Source organism: Scyliorhinus torazame, chromosome 19, assembly GCF_047496885.1.
Source record: "Scyliorhinus torazame isolate Kashiwa2021f chromosome 19, sScyTor2.1, whole genome shotgun sequence".
NCBI classification, from domain to species: Eukaryota; Metazoa; Chordata; class Chondrichthyes; order Carcharhiniformes; family Scyliorhinidae; genus Scyliorhinus; species Scyliorhinus torazame.
Window position 1 is genome coordinate 46056463 of NC_092725.1, and position 16561 is coordinate 46073023.

General features: G+C 45.6%; 1 protein-coding gene across 4 annotated transcripts in view; it reads right to left on the reverse strand.

The window, feature by feature from the left end:
- Positions 1-16561, reverse strand: part of braf (B-Raf proto-oncogene, serine/threonine kinase) — a 202240-nt gene that overhangs the window by 171134 nt on the left and 14545 nt on the right. For all 4 annotated transcript variants that reach the window (XM_072484234.1, XM_072484233.1, XM_072484232.1 and 1 more), the window contains exons 2-3: positions 13402-13503; positions 3606-3863 (exon numbers count right to left, since the gene is read on the reverse strand). In XM_072484234.1, the coding sequence (XP_072340335.1) occupies positions 3606-3863; positions 13402-13503 (360 nt within the window). The remainder of the gene's footprint in view (positions 1-3605; positions 3864-13401; positions 13504-16561) is intronic.

Genomic DNA, 16561 nt, shown 5'->3' on the forward strand with positions numbered 1-16561 from the left:
ATTGATGAGGGAAGGGCTGTAGATGTCATATACATGGACTTCAGTAAGGCGTTTGATAAAGTTTCCCATGGCAGGTTGATGGAAAAAGTGAAGTTGTATGGGGTTCAGGGTGTACTAGATAGATGTATAAAGAACTGGCTGGGCAACAGGAGACAGAGTAGTGGTGGAAGGGAGTGTCTCAAAATGGAGAAAGGTGACTCGTGGTGTTCCACAGGGATCCGTGCTCGGACCACTGTTGTTTGTAATATACATAAATGATCTGGACGAAGGCATAGGTGGTCTGATTAGCAAGTTTGCAGATGATACTAAGATTGGTGGAGTTGCAGATAGCGAGGAGGACTGTCAGAGAATACAGCAAAATATAGATAGATTGGAGAGTTGGGCAGAGAAATGGCAGATGGAGTTAAATCCAGGCAAATGCGAGGTGATGCATTTTGGAAGATCTAATTCAAGAGCAGATTATACGGTCAATGGAAGCGTCCTTGGGAAAATTGATGTACAGAAAGATCTGGGAGTTCAGGTCCATTGTACCCTGAAGGTGGCAACGCAGGTCGATAGAGTGGTCAAGAAGGCATACAGCATGCTTGCCTTCATCGGATGGGGTATTGAGTACAAGAGTCGGCAGGTCATTTACAGTTGTATAGGACTTTGGTTAGGCCACATTTGGAATACTGCGTGCTATTCTGGTCGGCCACATTACCAGAAGGATGTGGATGCTTTAGAGAGGGTGCAGAGGAGGTTCACCAGGATGTTGCCTGGTATGGAGGTGCTAGCTATGAAGAAAGGTTGAGTAGATTAGGATTGTTTTCGTTGGAAAGACGGAGGGGGTCCTGATTGAGGTCTACAAAATTATGAGAGGTATGGACAGGGTGGATAGCAACAAGCTTTTTCCAAGAGTGGGGGTGTCAATTACAAGGGGTCACGATTTTAAGATGAGAGGGAAAGTTTAAGAGAGATGTGCGTGGAAAAAATTTTACGCAGAGGGTGGTGGGTGCCTGCGGAGGTGGTAGAGGCGGGCACGATAGCATCATTTAAGATGCATCTAGACAGATATATGAACGGGCGGGGAACAGAGGGAAGTTGATCCTTGGAAAATAGAAGACAGGTTTAGATAAAGGCTCTGGATCGGCGCAGGCTGGGAGGGTCTAAGGGCCTGTTCCTGTGCTGTAATTTTCTTTATTCTTTGGTCTAAACCTTCAGCCTTTCTAATCTTCTCCCCTCTTTGAGAGGCTCCTTAAATCCCACCTATTCAAATCAACTTTTGGCCATCTTTCCTCATACATTTTAATGTGGCTCAGCTACACATATTGTTTCTGTTCCTGTGAAGTGGATTGGAACTCTTTGCCACCTTAAAAGTGCTGTATAAATACACATTGTTGTTTTTGACCATCTGTTGTCTGGAAGAGGGAAGAAATGCTTGTGATCTTGAATGTGCCGATTCCAACCATAACTGCATCAGACCTTATTTACCCAACACTTTAAACTTTGCTTTTTATTAATTGTATCATAGAATTTCATAGAATTTACAGTGCAGAAGGAGGCCATTCGGCCCATCAAGTCTGCACCGGCTCTTGGAAAGAGCACACTACCCAACCGCACACCACCACCCTATCCCCATAACCCAGTAACCCCACCCAACTAAGGACACTAAGGGGGAATTTAGCATGGCCAATCATCTAACCTGCACATCTTTGGACTGTGGGAGGAAACTGGAGCACCCGGAGGAAACCCACGCACACATGGGGAAAACGTGCAGACTCCACACAGACAGTGATCCAAACCAGGAATCGAACATGGGACCCTGGAGCAGTAAAGCAATTTTGCTAATCACTATGCTACCGTGCTATCCTTGCTATATAACTGTGATCCTCAGCAGGCTGCACAGAAACACTGAAGATTTGTTTCACACAGTGAGGACATTCAGCCCATCATATCTGTGGGGGTTGAAAATCAGTTATCCAGTGTAGTTTATGGCTTCGTCCATGACCACGTAGGTTACAACTCATTTAAAGCATATGCGAGTATTTTGTTTCAGTGCAATGATGGTTTCTGCCTCTCCCACTCTTTCAGGCAGTGAGTTCTAGACCCACACAACCCCCTGGGTGAAACAAATTATCTTCAATTATCTAATCCATTGTCCAATTTACTTTACATATGCACCCTTTAGTTATTGACCTCTCCACTAAAGGAAATACCTTAATTTAGTACAGCACAGTCTTACAACACCAGGTTAAAATCCAACAGGTTTGTTTCGATGTCACTAGCTTTCGGAGCGCTGCCCCTTCCTCAGATGCAGCAGGTACATGAGTATGGGACACATTTAATGGGGAACACCAGGCATATAAGATGGGGATACATTTAATGGGGAACACCCGGCATATGAGATGGGGACACATTTAATGGGGAACATCAGGCATATGAAATGGGGACACATTTAATGGGGGATACCAGGCATAGGAGATGGGGACACATTTAATGGGGAACACCAAGCATATGAGATGGGGACACATTTAATGGGGAACACCAGACATATGAGATGGGGACACATTTAATGGGGAACACCAGGCATATGAGATGGGGACACATTTAATGGGATACACCAGGAATATGAGTAGGGGGCATATTTAATGGGATACACCAGGTACATGAGTAGGGGGCACATTTAATGGAGTACACGAGTAGTGTCCCCATCTCATATGCCGGGTGTTCCCCATTAAATGTGTAACATTTAATTGAGTACATTTGACAGTACACAGCAGGGTCACGATCATATGAAATGAACCACACAAAATCACAGGACTGTTAAAGCACAGGAGGCGACTAGTCGGCCCATTGTGCCTGCACCAGCTCTCCAAAGGAGCAATTCACTTCGTACCATTCTCCTGCCTTCTCCCCGTAAGCCTTTTCAGTCTAATTCCCTTTCAAATGCTTTAATTGAATCTGCCTCCACCACACTCTCAGCCAGCGCATTCCAGACGCTAACCACCGGCTCTGTGAAAAAACAATTCTCATAATGCTTTTGCTTCTTTTACCAAGTGATTCGAATCTGTTCCCTGTTATTCCCGATCTTTTCACGAGTAGGAACAGTTTCTCCCTATCTAACCCGTCCAGATACCTCCTGATTTTGAATCGCTCGATCGAATCTCCTCTCAGCCTTCTTCACTCGAAGGAAAGCCGTTCCAACTTCTCAAATCTATCTTCAAAACATAAATCCTTATTTCTGGAACCATTCCCGTGAATCTTTTCCGTAGTCTCTCCAATGCCTTCACATCATTCCTAAAGTGTAATGCTAGGAATGCAACGCAATACCCCAGCTGAGGCTGAACAAGTTCAACATCTTTGCTCATGTACTCTATGTTTCTATTAATAAAGCCAACTTAGGAAAATTAATAAAATAAACAACCTCGAAGAAAGAGCTCCCTGTGGTTAGACATTCCAGCAGGTGCAGGTAGGTGATGTTGAGGAAATATATTTGTATTATGTCCATAAAGGTCCACAATACAAATTACCTTATGGATTTCCAGTCTTCATGAACTTAGGACCACTTGATGGCCTGCAGCTGTTCCTCAGAATCTCATGTCACTCTCTTCACTGTTTTTACTCACCACAGTCCTCTGTTTGTTGGGTAGGAAGACTCGAACAATGGGTTTCTGAGGAGATTTGGGGTTGGCTCTCGAACTGTCACTTGGGTTCTGTAACAGGCTTGGAGAGCTCTGAGTGACAGAAAGGTGTGTGCAGGGCTCCATCAGTTCCGTCAGGGTGGGATTAGTGTTTGGGAACTCCGTACCATTCCCCATGGACTCAAGCAATTGCTGTTCGCGCTGTTGCAGTGCATCCAGCTTGCTTGTGTACTCTTCATAGGCCTAGAAAAGAATTCAGAATGCAAGCTATTTAGCAATTGAAGAGTGAGGCATTTTTGGGAAGTTCACATATCCATTTTTATGAATCGTCCAGAAAAGCTAAGCTGAAATAAATCATTTGAACACACACTCAACTAAACTTCAGTTGACAGCATGCAGGTTTATTAAGAATATATTATATTTTATTGCTTGTAAAACATTACTTTAAAGGCCTTAAACTATCACATGAAACCTGTGCAAATTGTTTAAAAACACAGAACTGTTACGGTGCATCATATCTGCACCAGTTCCCAAATAAGCATTATGAATTAGTGCCGTACCCCTGCCTTTCCCCGTACCCCTGCCTTTCCCCGTACCCCTGCCTTTCCTCGTACCCCTGCCTTTCCCCGTACCCCTGCACATTGTTTCTATTCAGATAATCATCGAGTGCCCTCTTGTATGCTTCGATTGAACCTGCGTCCACCACACCTCCAGGCAGTGCATTCCAGACCCCAACCACTCGCTGTGTGAATGAGTTTTTTCTCACACAAGCTCAGTGCCATTTAACCAGGGAGACATTTAACAGCTATAGAATCCTACAGCACTGCAGGAGGCCATTCAATACATTGTGCCTTTGAAAGGGTTATTCGCCTAATGTCCTTGCTCTTTGTGCATGGCCCTGAAAATGACTCCCCATTCAATTACTTAACCAATTCTCTAATGAAACTTAAGGCAGTTCAGATTTTGCACTGCAGATCCCTGCATAAAACAAAAATCTTCACATCCCCCTCTGGAGCGTCTGCCTATTACTTTACATCTGTGGCCTCTGGTTACTGACTCTGCTGCTACTCAATCCGCTAAATTTTCAACATCGCTTTTAAATCTCGCCATGACTTTCTCGGCGCTAAGATGAACAATTGTCACTTCTCCGGTGTCTCCGCACAACTGAAGGCTTTCACTGTAAACTTCTCAGATTGTGAAGCGCTGACGATTGAAACACGTGCACACTCCCGAATGGCACTGCGATATTACTAAATCTCCGATATCACAGCAGTTTGGGGCTACTACTTTTTTTTTTTTAATTTTAAATTTAGAGTACCCAATTCATTTTTCCAATTAAGGGGCAATTTAGCGTGGCATTTCCATATACCCTGCGCATCTTTGGGTCGTGGGGGCGAAACCCACGCAAACACGGGGAGAATGTGCAAACTCTACACCGACCCCAGGGCCGGGATCGAACCTGGGACCTCAGCGCCGTGAGGCAGCAGTACTAACCACTGCGCCACCGTGCTGCCTGTTTGGGGCTACTACAAGCTCTTCCACAGCCTCTGGGCTGTGAGGGAGGTACATGAGCGGTAAAAAAAAATAATGATTTTAGCACAGGACTGCTCGAGAGAGTCCACATGGGGTGCAAGAGGACAGGACTAAACTTGGTCAAACTGCCCACCAATGTTCACAGGGCCGCCAGAGCCTATGAGGCAGAGAGGAAATGTGGGAGGGGGGAATCTGAGTTTTTATGAAATCAGATCCGCACACCACGAAATTATAAATAACATGAAATACAAATGAAATGCAAAGGACTGTAACACCTTACCCACCCTCAAATACGGATCTCTATCTCCCCTAAAAAATTGATGACATTCTTTGCAGAATGATTTCATATTCAGAAAAAAATGAACATGACTGATTTGGGTGACAGCGTGAAAAGGGCAATAGTGATTCCGCTGCTAGTCCTGATTTTCGTTCCAATTGACTTTGGTCCAATCATGTTGTGATGAAGTACAAGCTGTGTTTTATTTGGCTCAAGTCAACCATCTCACGGGACCAACAGGATTGTCTGCACGAGAGGGGATACATTGTTAACCGCAGTTGGTGCAGGGTTTAAACAAGGTGTAGTGGACCGTTACCTGGGTCTAACTGTGCTGCAGCAATAACCTGAGGCTCGCAACAAGTGACAACCTGAGATAAAGCATGCTTTGGTAGGCATGGGTCTGACTTCAACAGACATAAAATTCCCCCCAAGCCCTCATAAAATAGGCAAGCAGAGATTTGTCAGCATCAGGAATGTTCTAACTGCAAAGATAGTGGAAGCTGCTTCGATAACATCAAGAGGGAAGTGGACAGGCAGTTTGATGATGAGGAACCCATCATCAAAAAAGCAGTAAGCAAGAGTGCGATTGTTCTTTCAAAGTGTCAGCACAGACACCATAAATAAAATCAAATTACTGTGGATGCTGGAATCTGAAACCAAAGAGAAAATGCTGCAAAATCTCAGCAGGTCTGGCAGCATCTGTAGGGAGAGAAAAGAGCTAACATTTTGACTGGAACAGACACAATAGACTGAATGACCTTCTTCTGTGCTGCATGTTTCTATGATTCAACATTATATAGCAACATTAAGTACTAACTAATTAATTATTTTTTGTCTGTTAACCACCAGGAATCCTGCGTTGAATGAGTTGAACAGTCTCAATCGAGTACCCAATTGATAGGCTCATGAAAAAAAAGACTGTAATTTAGCCCAATTGGCAATGGGCGCATATTATGGGGGCAGGATGGGGGAGCTTTCATCAGTATTTGTACCTCAATACTGACCGTGGTTGCTTGAAATAGAAAATGTTCAATTTTCCCGTAAAAATAAGCCCCACCTTCGCAGCCACAGAAAAGGTTTGATCGTTCAGAATTTTTAAAAAAACATTCAATGGCATTCAGATGAATGCAGCAAATTCACTTCTTAAACACCCGTTTACAAAGTGAGAAACACACACAGAAATGCTGGAAATACTCAGCAGGTTTGACAGCAACTGTGGAGAGAGGAGCGAGGTCATGGGGTTTTCCACAGCTAGGTGTGTGGTGCAAATGGAACAAGCCCTTTAGCACCTGTCAAGCTGGCGGCTGGAATTGAGCAGCCGAGGTCGGATATAAAAGGGGCTCTTGGAAGACATGATGGATGTGGAAGAAAATGGAGGTGCACAGTGCAAGTGTTCACACCACCATTGGAAGAAAGTATCTGGACAAAGAGAAAGAGCTCCTCCTCCTCTGTCAGCTGCAGTGGTTACAGCGGGAACTCAGAGTAAATGTGTGGATTTCAAACTACTGCAAGCAACGGACGTCAACACTGTCACAACTGGATGGCATTCACCCTTCGTAAGCAAGAGGCTTGAGGTTTTCACTGTGACCTGGAGATCAGGCACTAAGTACAACAGTCCAATCAGTCCCTTGAACTTGCTCTGCCATTCTTCAGATCAGTAAGAAGTCTCACAATACGGTAGCACAAGTGGATAGTAATGTGGCTTCACAGCGCCAGGGTCCCAGATTCGATTCCCTGCTGGGTCACTGTCTGTGCGGAGTCTGCACGTTCTCCCTGTGTCTGCGTGGGTTTCCTCCCACAGTCCAAAGGCGTGCAGGTTAGGTGGATTGGCCATGGTAAATTGCTCTTAGTGACCAAAAATGTTAGGAGGGGTTATTGGGTTACGGAGATAGGGTGGAAGTGAGGGCTTAAGTGGGTCGGTGCAGACTCGATGGGCCGAATGCACTGTATGTATGTTCTATGTTCTAACACCTGATTAAAGTCCAACAGGTTTATTTGAAATCACAAGCTTCTGGAGAGCTGCTCCTTCATCAGGTGAACTTCAGGTGTGCCTTGTAGACAGGCTTTGGGGAGTCAGGAGATGAGTTGTAGTATTCTACCACCAGAAGAAATTATTTCTCTGTCTATCCTATCATCTCCTTTGATAATCTCAAACACCTCGATTAGATCATCCCTTAATCCACCATATGCAATATAGGGCAGCACAGTGGGCACACTGTTAGTGCTACTACCTCACGGCGCCGAGGTCCCGGGTTCGATCTTGGCCCTAGGCCACTGTCCATGTGGAATTTCCAAATTCTCCCCATGTCGGAATGGGTCTCATCCCCACAACCCAAAGATGTGCAGGTTGGGGGATTGGCCACATTAAATTGCCCCTTAATTTGAAATAAATAATTGGGTACTCTAAAAAAAATTTTTTTAATCCATCATATATGAAATGAAATGAAAATCACTTATTGTCACACGTAGGCTTCAAATGAAGTGACTGTGAAAAGCCCCTAGTTGCCACATTCCGGCGCCTGTTTGGAGAGGCTGGTATGGGAATTGAACCCACGCTGCTGGCCTTGGTCTTGCAACTTGCCCTCATCATTTCACCGATTTAAGACCCAGGTGAATCTGCACTGCTTCTGCTCCAAGGCTGACGTATCCTCCCGGTGTTGTGCTGTTCGGAACTGAATGTAATATTCTGGATATACAGCTCGATTACACCCATTTGCATTGCAGTCCCGTGTGATATAGAGGGGACAATATGCTGGTCAGCTGCCATGTGTAGAATGCAACATCAACACTTACCTCACCTTAGTTCATTTCCTCAAGTCAGTCCGAAGCACAGAAACTGGCCCTTCAGCCCAACTTGGCTAGGTTGATATGTTTGCTCCAATGGAACTTTTGCCCACCCCTCTTCATCTAACTCTGTTTGCATCTACCTAGCTTTCTAGCTTCCCCTTAAATGTAATAATGCTGTTAAATATACATACATAAACACACTATATATGTGGGTGTATACACACACTATATATACACACACTATATATATTCACATACTATGTACACACACACACACACATACTATGTATACACACACACACAAAGAAGTCTTACAACACCAGGTTAAAGTCCAACAGGTTTGTTTCAAATCACTAGCTTTCGGAGCACTGCTCCTTCCTCGGGTGAATGAAGAGGTAGGTTCCAGAAACATTTATATAGACAAAGTCAAAGATGCAAGACGATACTTTGAATGTGAGTCTTTGCAGGTAATTAAGACCTTACAGATCCAGAGAAAGGGGTAATCCCAGGTTAAAGAGGCGTGAATTGTCTCAAGCCAGGACAGTTAGTCAGATTTCACAAGCCCAGGCCAGATGGTGGGGGGTGAATGTAATGCAACATGAATCTCTGCTCAGACGAGGAGGAGCGTAACAGGCCTTTACAGACGGTGAAAGATGCCCTCGTACGAACGGGATATGGCGCTCGACTCATCGATCGACAGTTCCAACGCACCACAGCAAAAAACTGCACCAACCTCCTCAGAAGACAAACATGGGACACAACCAACAGAGTACCCTTCGTCGTCCAGTATTTCCCCGGAGTGGAAAAACTACGACATCTTCTTCGCAGCCTTCAACACGTCATCGATGAAGACGAACATCTTGCCAAGGTCATCCCCACACCCCCACTACTTGCCTTCAAACAACCGCGCAACCTCAAACAAACCATTGTTTGCAGCAAACTACCCAGCCTTCAGAACAGCGATCACAACACCACACAACTCTGCCATGGCAATCTCTGCAAGACATGTCAGATCATCGACCATTACACGCGAGAACACCACCCACCAGGTACGCGGTACATACTCGTGCGACTCAGCCAACGTTGTCCACCTCATACTCTGCAGGAAAGGATGTCCCGAAGCGTGGTACATTGGCAAGACCATGCAGACACTGAGACAACGGATGAACGGACATCGCGCGACAATCGCCAGGCAGGAATGTTCCCTTCCAGTCAGGGAACACTTCAGCAGTCAAGGGCATTCAGCCTCTGATCTTCATGTAAGGGTTCTCCAAGGCAGCCTTCAGGATGCATGACAACGCAGAATCGCCGAGCAGAAACTTATAGCCAAGTTCCGCACACATGAGTACGGCCTCAACCTTGGATTCATGTTGCATCACATTCATCCCCCACCATCTGGTCTGGGCTTGCGAAATCCTACCAACTGTCCTGTCTTGAGACAATTCACACCTCTTTAACCTGGGATTACCCCTCTCTCTGGATCTGTAAAGACTTAATTACTTGCAAATGCTCGCATTCAAAGTATCGTCTGGCATCTTTGAATTTGTCTATATATATGTTTCTGGAACCCACCTCTTCATTCACCCGAGGAAGGAGCAGCGCTCCGAAAGCTAGTGATTTGAAATAAACCTGTTGGACTTTAACCTGGTGCTGTAAAACGTCTTATTGTGCTCACCCCAGTCCAACGCCGGCATCTCCACATCATATATATATATGTACACACACATATATGTATACACACATATATACATATACACACATTATATATATGCACACACTGTAAATATACACACAATCAATATACACACTGTATATATGCATACACACAATATACACGCACTATACACACTATATATACATGCATTCTATATATGCATTTATACATACATGCACTATATATATATATATATATATATATACACACTACATATACACACACAACACATACACTATGTGCACACACTATATACATACTATATATACATATACACACTACATATACACATACACACAATATACACACACTGCATAGACACACTACATACACACTATATATATATGCATTTATACAGACACACACTATATACACACACTATATGCACACACTATATATAATATATATATATATACATACACACACAGACTATATATACACACATACACAAGCACTATTTATATACATACGCAGTATCTACATACACACGATATATCTGGGCAGCACGGTAGCATAGTGGTAAGCACTATGGCTTGACAGTGCCAGGGTCCCAGGTTCTATTCCCCACTAGGTCACTGTCTGTGCGGAGTCTGCACGTTCTCCCCGTGTCTGCGTGGGTTTCCTCCAGGTGCTCCGGTTTCCTCCCACAGTCCAAAGATGTGCAGGTTAGGTGGATTCGCCATGCTAAATTGCTCTTCGTGTCCTAAAAGGTTAAGTGGGGGTTGCTGGGTTACGGGGATCGGGTAGATATGTGGGCTTGAGTAGGGTGATCTTTGTAAGGGTCGGTGCAGACTCGATGGGCCGACTGGCCTCCTTCTGCACTGTAAATTCTATGATTTTCCAGAACTGTATGTTGAGGAATCAACGAGAGAAATGGCTATTTAGATCTAGTATTATGTACTGAGAAAGGGCTAATCAATATTCTCACAATAAAGGAGCCTTTAGGACATATTTAACAGGAGTATAATATGACAGAATTTTATATTAAGTTTGAAAGTGAGGTGAGCACGGTGGCTGTGGTTAGCCCTGCTGCCTCACGGTGTCGAGGTCCCAGGTGCGATCCCGGCTCTGAGTCACTGTCCGTGTGGAGTTTGCACATTCTCCCTGTGTTTGCATAGGTTTCGCTCCCACAAAGATGTGCAGGCTAGGTGGATTGGCCACACTAAATTGCCCCTTAATTGGAAAAAATGAATTGGGTACTCTAATTCTTTTTTAAAAATAATACTAATCTTTATTGTCACAAGTAGGCTTACATTAACACTGCAATGCAGTTACTATGAAAAGTCCCCAGCCGCCACAATCCGGCACTTGTTCGGGTACACAGAGGGAGAATTCAGAATGTCCAAATTACCTAATAGCACGACTTTCAGGACTTGTGATAGGAAACCGGAGCGCCCGGAGGAAACCCACGCAGACACGAGGAGAACGTGCAGATTCCACACAGACAGTGATCTAAGCCGGAAATCGAACCTGCGACCCTGGCGCTGTGAAGCAACAGTGCTAACCATGCACCACGAGTTCCCTGATGTTATTCAGGAGGACTTTGCAGGTCGTCTTGGGGCATGTCTGTTGTTGTTGCCAAGGTTGATGCCAGGTGGCCTGTCTGGTTTCAATCTTATTGTTTCTTATTGGTTTTGATACAAATGAGTGGCTTGCTAGGGCATTCCAGGGGGCAGTTGAAGAGCCCCCTTGCTGTGGGTCTGGAGTTACAGGTGGGCAGATTTCCATTCCGAAAGGATATTAGTGAACCAGAACAAAAAAAAGGGCAGTGCAGGAACAGGCTCTTCGGCCCTTTAAGCCTGCACCACCATGCTGCCTGTCTAACCTAAAACCTTTTACACTTTTGGGGTCAATATCCCTCTATTCCCATCCTGTTCAAGACACCCCGTAAATGTCAATATTGTACCTGCTTCCATCACCACCTCTGGCAGCGAGTTCCAGGTATTGACAAGTAAAAAACTTCCCTCGCTCTTCTCCTCTAAACTTTGCCCCTCACATCTTAAACCTATGTCCCCTAGTAATTGACTTCACCTTGGGCAAAAACATCTGACTATCCACTCTGTCCATACCCCTCAGCATTTTGTAGACTTCTATCAGGTCGCCCCTCAATCTCCATCGTTCCAGTGAGAACAAACCAAGTTTATCTAACCTCTCCTCAAAGCCAATGCCCTCCTTACCAGGCAACATCCTGGTAAACCTCTACTGTAGCCTCTACAAAGTCTCCACATCCTTCCGCTAGTGTGGTGACCAGAATTAAACACTATATTCCAAGTGTGGCCTAACTAAGGTTCTATACAGCTGCAGCATGACTTGCCAATTTTTATACTCAATGCCCCGGCCAATGAAGGCAAGCATGCCATATGCCTTCTTGACTATCTTCTCCACCTGCGTTGCCACTTTCAGTGACCTGTGGACCTGTACACCCATATCCCTCTGCCTGTCAATCCTCTTAAGGGTTCTGCAATACTGTATATTTACCATCTGTATTAGACCTTGCAAAATGCATTACCTCACATTTGTCCAGATTAAACCCCATCTGCCATTTTTCCGCTGAAGTCGCCAACCAATCTATATCCTCTGACAGTCCTCATCGCTATCCGCAATTCCACCAACCTTTGGGTCGTCTGCAAACTTACTAATCAGACCAATTACATTTTCCTCCAAATCATTTATATATATTACAAACAGCAACGGTCCCAGCACTGATCCCTGCGGAACACCACTAGTCACAGCCCTCCATTCACAAAAGCATCCTACCACTGTTACCCTCTGTCTTCTATGACCAGTTCTATAAACATCTTGCCAGCTCACCTCTGATCCCGTGTGACTTCACCTTCTGTACCAGTCTGCCATGAGGGACCTTGTCAAAGGCCTTACTGAAGTCCATGTAAACAACATCCACTGCCCTACCTTCACAAGCATCTTCGTCACTTCCTCGAAAAACTCATTCAAGTTAGTGAGACACAACCTCCACTTCACAAAACCATGCTGCCTCAGAAGGGTTTTTACTACAATCCGGTAGTTGCACAGTCACTATTCAGTCCCTGTTACAGAAATTAGATTTTATTTAATTAACTGAATTTAAATTCACCAGCTATCACAATGAGATTTAATTCATATTTCCAGGTCATTAGTCCAGGCCTCTGCATCACTAGACCAGTACAGAATTATTTCCTACCACACCATCTGAATATACTAACAATTCTCTAGAACACATTTTCTGTCCGCAAACCTTACTTCTTGTCATCACAACTTTTGGTCATGCTTATGCATTGATATTTGCTATTACAAATTGCAACATCAGCTTTGTCCCGTCAAGCTTCAAAGTGCAGCTGCAGGCTCTGGCCACCAGGAAGTGAGATTCTGACCCTGGATTTTTCCCAACTCGCTTTCCAGTTTGCATAAAAAAATCTATTCATCAACTAAATGCAACCAATGCCACCGCATGTTTAATAATCGGCTGCACTCACCTCCAGGTAGATAGAGGGTGGATTATGATCCCCCCCAAACTTGTCCAGCAGGGCTTCAATATGCTCTTGAGTTAGTTTGATCATCTGCTTTATGTTCCAGACCTGGTCGAAGAGAAAACATGAAGCATTTTAACTTCGAATCGAGTCTGCACTGATCCTCCGAAAGAGTACTCCAACCAGGCCCAATCCCCTGCCCTAGCCCATCTAACCTTTTGGACACTAAGGGGTCATTTAGTGTGGCCAATCCACCTAACGTGCACATCTTTGCTGTGAGATGGCCGTGCGAACCACTGTGTCATTTAAAGCAAGATGGGCTCCAGGAAAGATCGAATGCGGAAGAGGTGGTGGGGAGGAATGCACTTTGGACCGTCAACGTTTCATGTACTGCAGCGCAGCCAACATATGCAACCATTTCCTTTGCATTTGTGCAAGAACTCCAACCCTTTGCACCAATATCACCTCTCATTGGCACACACAGGTTGTGAAATCTGTACTTCTCACTCTGGGATCTGTGCTCTTCTAATTCTGGCTTCTGGATTGCTCCACCATTGCTAGCTGTGCCTTCCTATATTTTTTTGTAAACATTTTATTGAGGTGTTTTTGGCTTTACAACAACAACAAAATAAACATTGTACATGAATCTATAAACATAGTTAAAAAGCCATCTCCCTCCCCTACAGGTCCCACCTTTATGAACCCCCTACTCTAAACTAAACTACCCCCCATCACCCCCGCCACCCCCCCCCCCCCCCTCTGCTGACGATTAATTTTCCGCAAAGAAGTCGACAAACGGTTGCCACCGCCGGGCGAACCCTAACATTGACCCTCTCATGCCAAACTTAATTTTCTCCAGACAGAGAACGCTAGCCATATCAGATCGCCAGGTCTCCGACTTCGGGGGCTTTGAGTCCCTCTAAGCTAATAGTATCCATCTCCAGGCTACCAGGGAAGCAAAGGTCAGAACGCCTGCCTCTTTCTCCTCCTGGATTCCCGGGTCTTCCGACACCCTGAAAATTGCCAACTCTGGACTCGGTGCCACCCTTGTTTTTAACACAGTGGACATGACGTCTGCAAACCCCTGCCAAAATCCCCGAAGCTTCGGACATGTCCAGAACATGTGGACATGGTTCGCTGGCCCTCCCGCACACTTTGCACACCTGTCTTCCACCCCAAAGAATCTGCTCATCCGAGCCACTGTCATGTGAGCCCGATGAACGACCTTGAATTGTACCGGGCTGAGCCTGGCGTTGACTCTATTCAACGCGTCCGCCCACAGACCATCCTCTATCTCTCCTCCCAGCTCCTCCTCACACTTGCGCTTCAGCTCCTTGGTCTGCGTCTTCTCTGACCCCATAAGCTCCTTATAAATGTCCGAGACGCTCCATTCTCATACACATCCTCTGGAAACTACCCTGTCCTGAATCCCCCTTAGCGGTAGGAGCGGGAAGGTTGACACCTGTTTACGTAGGAAGTCCCGCACCTGCAGATACCTGAATTTGTTTCCCCTCGCCAACCCAAACTTCTCCTCCAGTGCCCTCATACTCGGAAAGCTCTCCTCTATAAACATATACCCCATCCTCTCAATCCCTGCTCTCCGCCATCTCCGGAACCCCCCATCCATATTTCCTGGGGCAAACCGGTGATTATTACAAATGTGAGGTAATGCATTTTGGGAGGTCTAATGCAGGTAGGGAATATACAGTGAATGGTAGAACCCTCAAGAGTATTGAAAGTCAAAGAGATCTAGGAGTACAGGTCCACAGGTCACTGCAAGGGGCAACACAGGTGGAGAAGGTAGTCAAGAAGGCATACGGCATGCTTGCCTCCATTGGCCGGGGCATTGAGTATAAGAATTAGCAACTCATGTTGCAGCTGTATAGAACCTTAGTGAGGCCACACTTGGAGTATAGTGTTCAATTCTGGTCGCCACACTACCAGAAGGATGTAGAGGCTTTAGAAGAGATTTACCAGAATGTTGCCTGGTATGGAGGGCATTAGCTATGAGGAGCGGTTGAATAAACTCGGTTTGTTCTCACTGGAACGAAGGAGGTTGAGGGGCGACCTGATAGAGGTCTACAAAATTATGAGGGGCATAGACAGAGTGGATAGTCAGAGGCTTTTCCCCGGGGTAGAGGGGTCAATTACTAGGGGGCATAGGTTAAAGGTGAGAGGGGCAAGGTTTAGAGTAGATGTACGAGGCAAGTTTTTTACGCAGATGGTAGTGGGTGCCTGGAACTCGCTACCGGAGGAGGTGGTGGAAGCAGGGACGAGTGACATTTCAGGGGCATCTTGACAAATACATAAATAGGAGGGGATAGAGGGATACGGACCCAGGAAGTGTAGACGATTGTAGTTTAGTCGGGCAGCATTGTCGGCACGGGCTTGGAGGGCCAAAGGGCCTGTTCCTGTGCTGTACATTTCTTTGTTCTTGTTCTTTGTTATTATTGCAGATTGCTCCATCTGCTCCCACATGCCTTCTCCATTGCCCCCAGACTCTCAGGGCTGCCACCACCACCACCCGGGGTACCGTGCCAGCGGGAATGGCAGAGGCGCAGTTACCAACGCCCCCAAACTGGTGCCCTTGCATGAAGCCGCCTCCATACACTCCCATATCGACCCTCCCCCCACCACCCACTCAGTGTCCAATAAAGGTTGGGTGGGGTTAATGGGTTACAGGGATAGGGTGGAGGCGTGGGCTTAGGTGCAGTGCTCTTTTCAGGGGCCGGTGCAGAATCGATGGGCCAAATGGCTTCCTTCTGCACTGTCGATTCTATGAATTTTTTTTTTTAATGTTTTTATTCAAAGTTTTCAATAATTTTTACGAACCACTAAGAAAGAAAATATAATGCAAAGAGAACAAAACAATATGCCAACAAAAACAACTTAACCCTCTAACAAATTAACAATTTAACAAACAAAACAAAACAAGGTGGGGCATTTGCCCCTTACAAATAAAATGAAATCAACCACCCCCCCCCCCCCCCCCCCCCCACACCCCCGTCCCGTCCCCCCCACCCCCCTGGGTTCCTGCTGCTGCTGACCTCCATCTAACGTTCCGCGAGAAAGTCAAGGAACGGTTGCCACCGCCTGGAGAACCCCTGCACAGACCCTCGCAAGGCAAACTTTATCCTCTCCAACCTGAAAAATCCCGCTTGGGGGT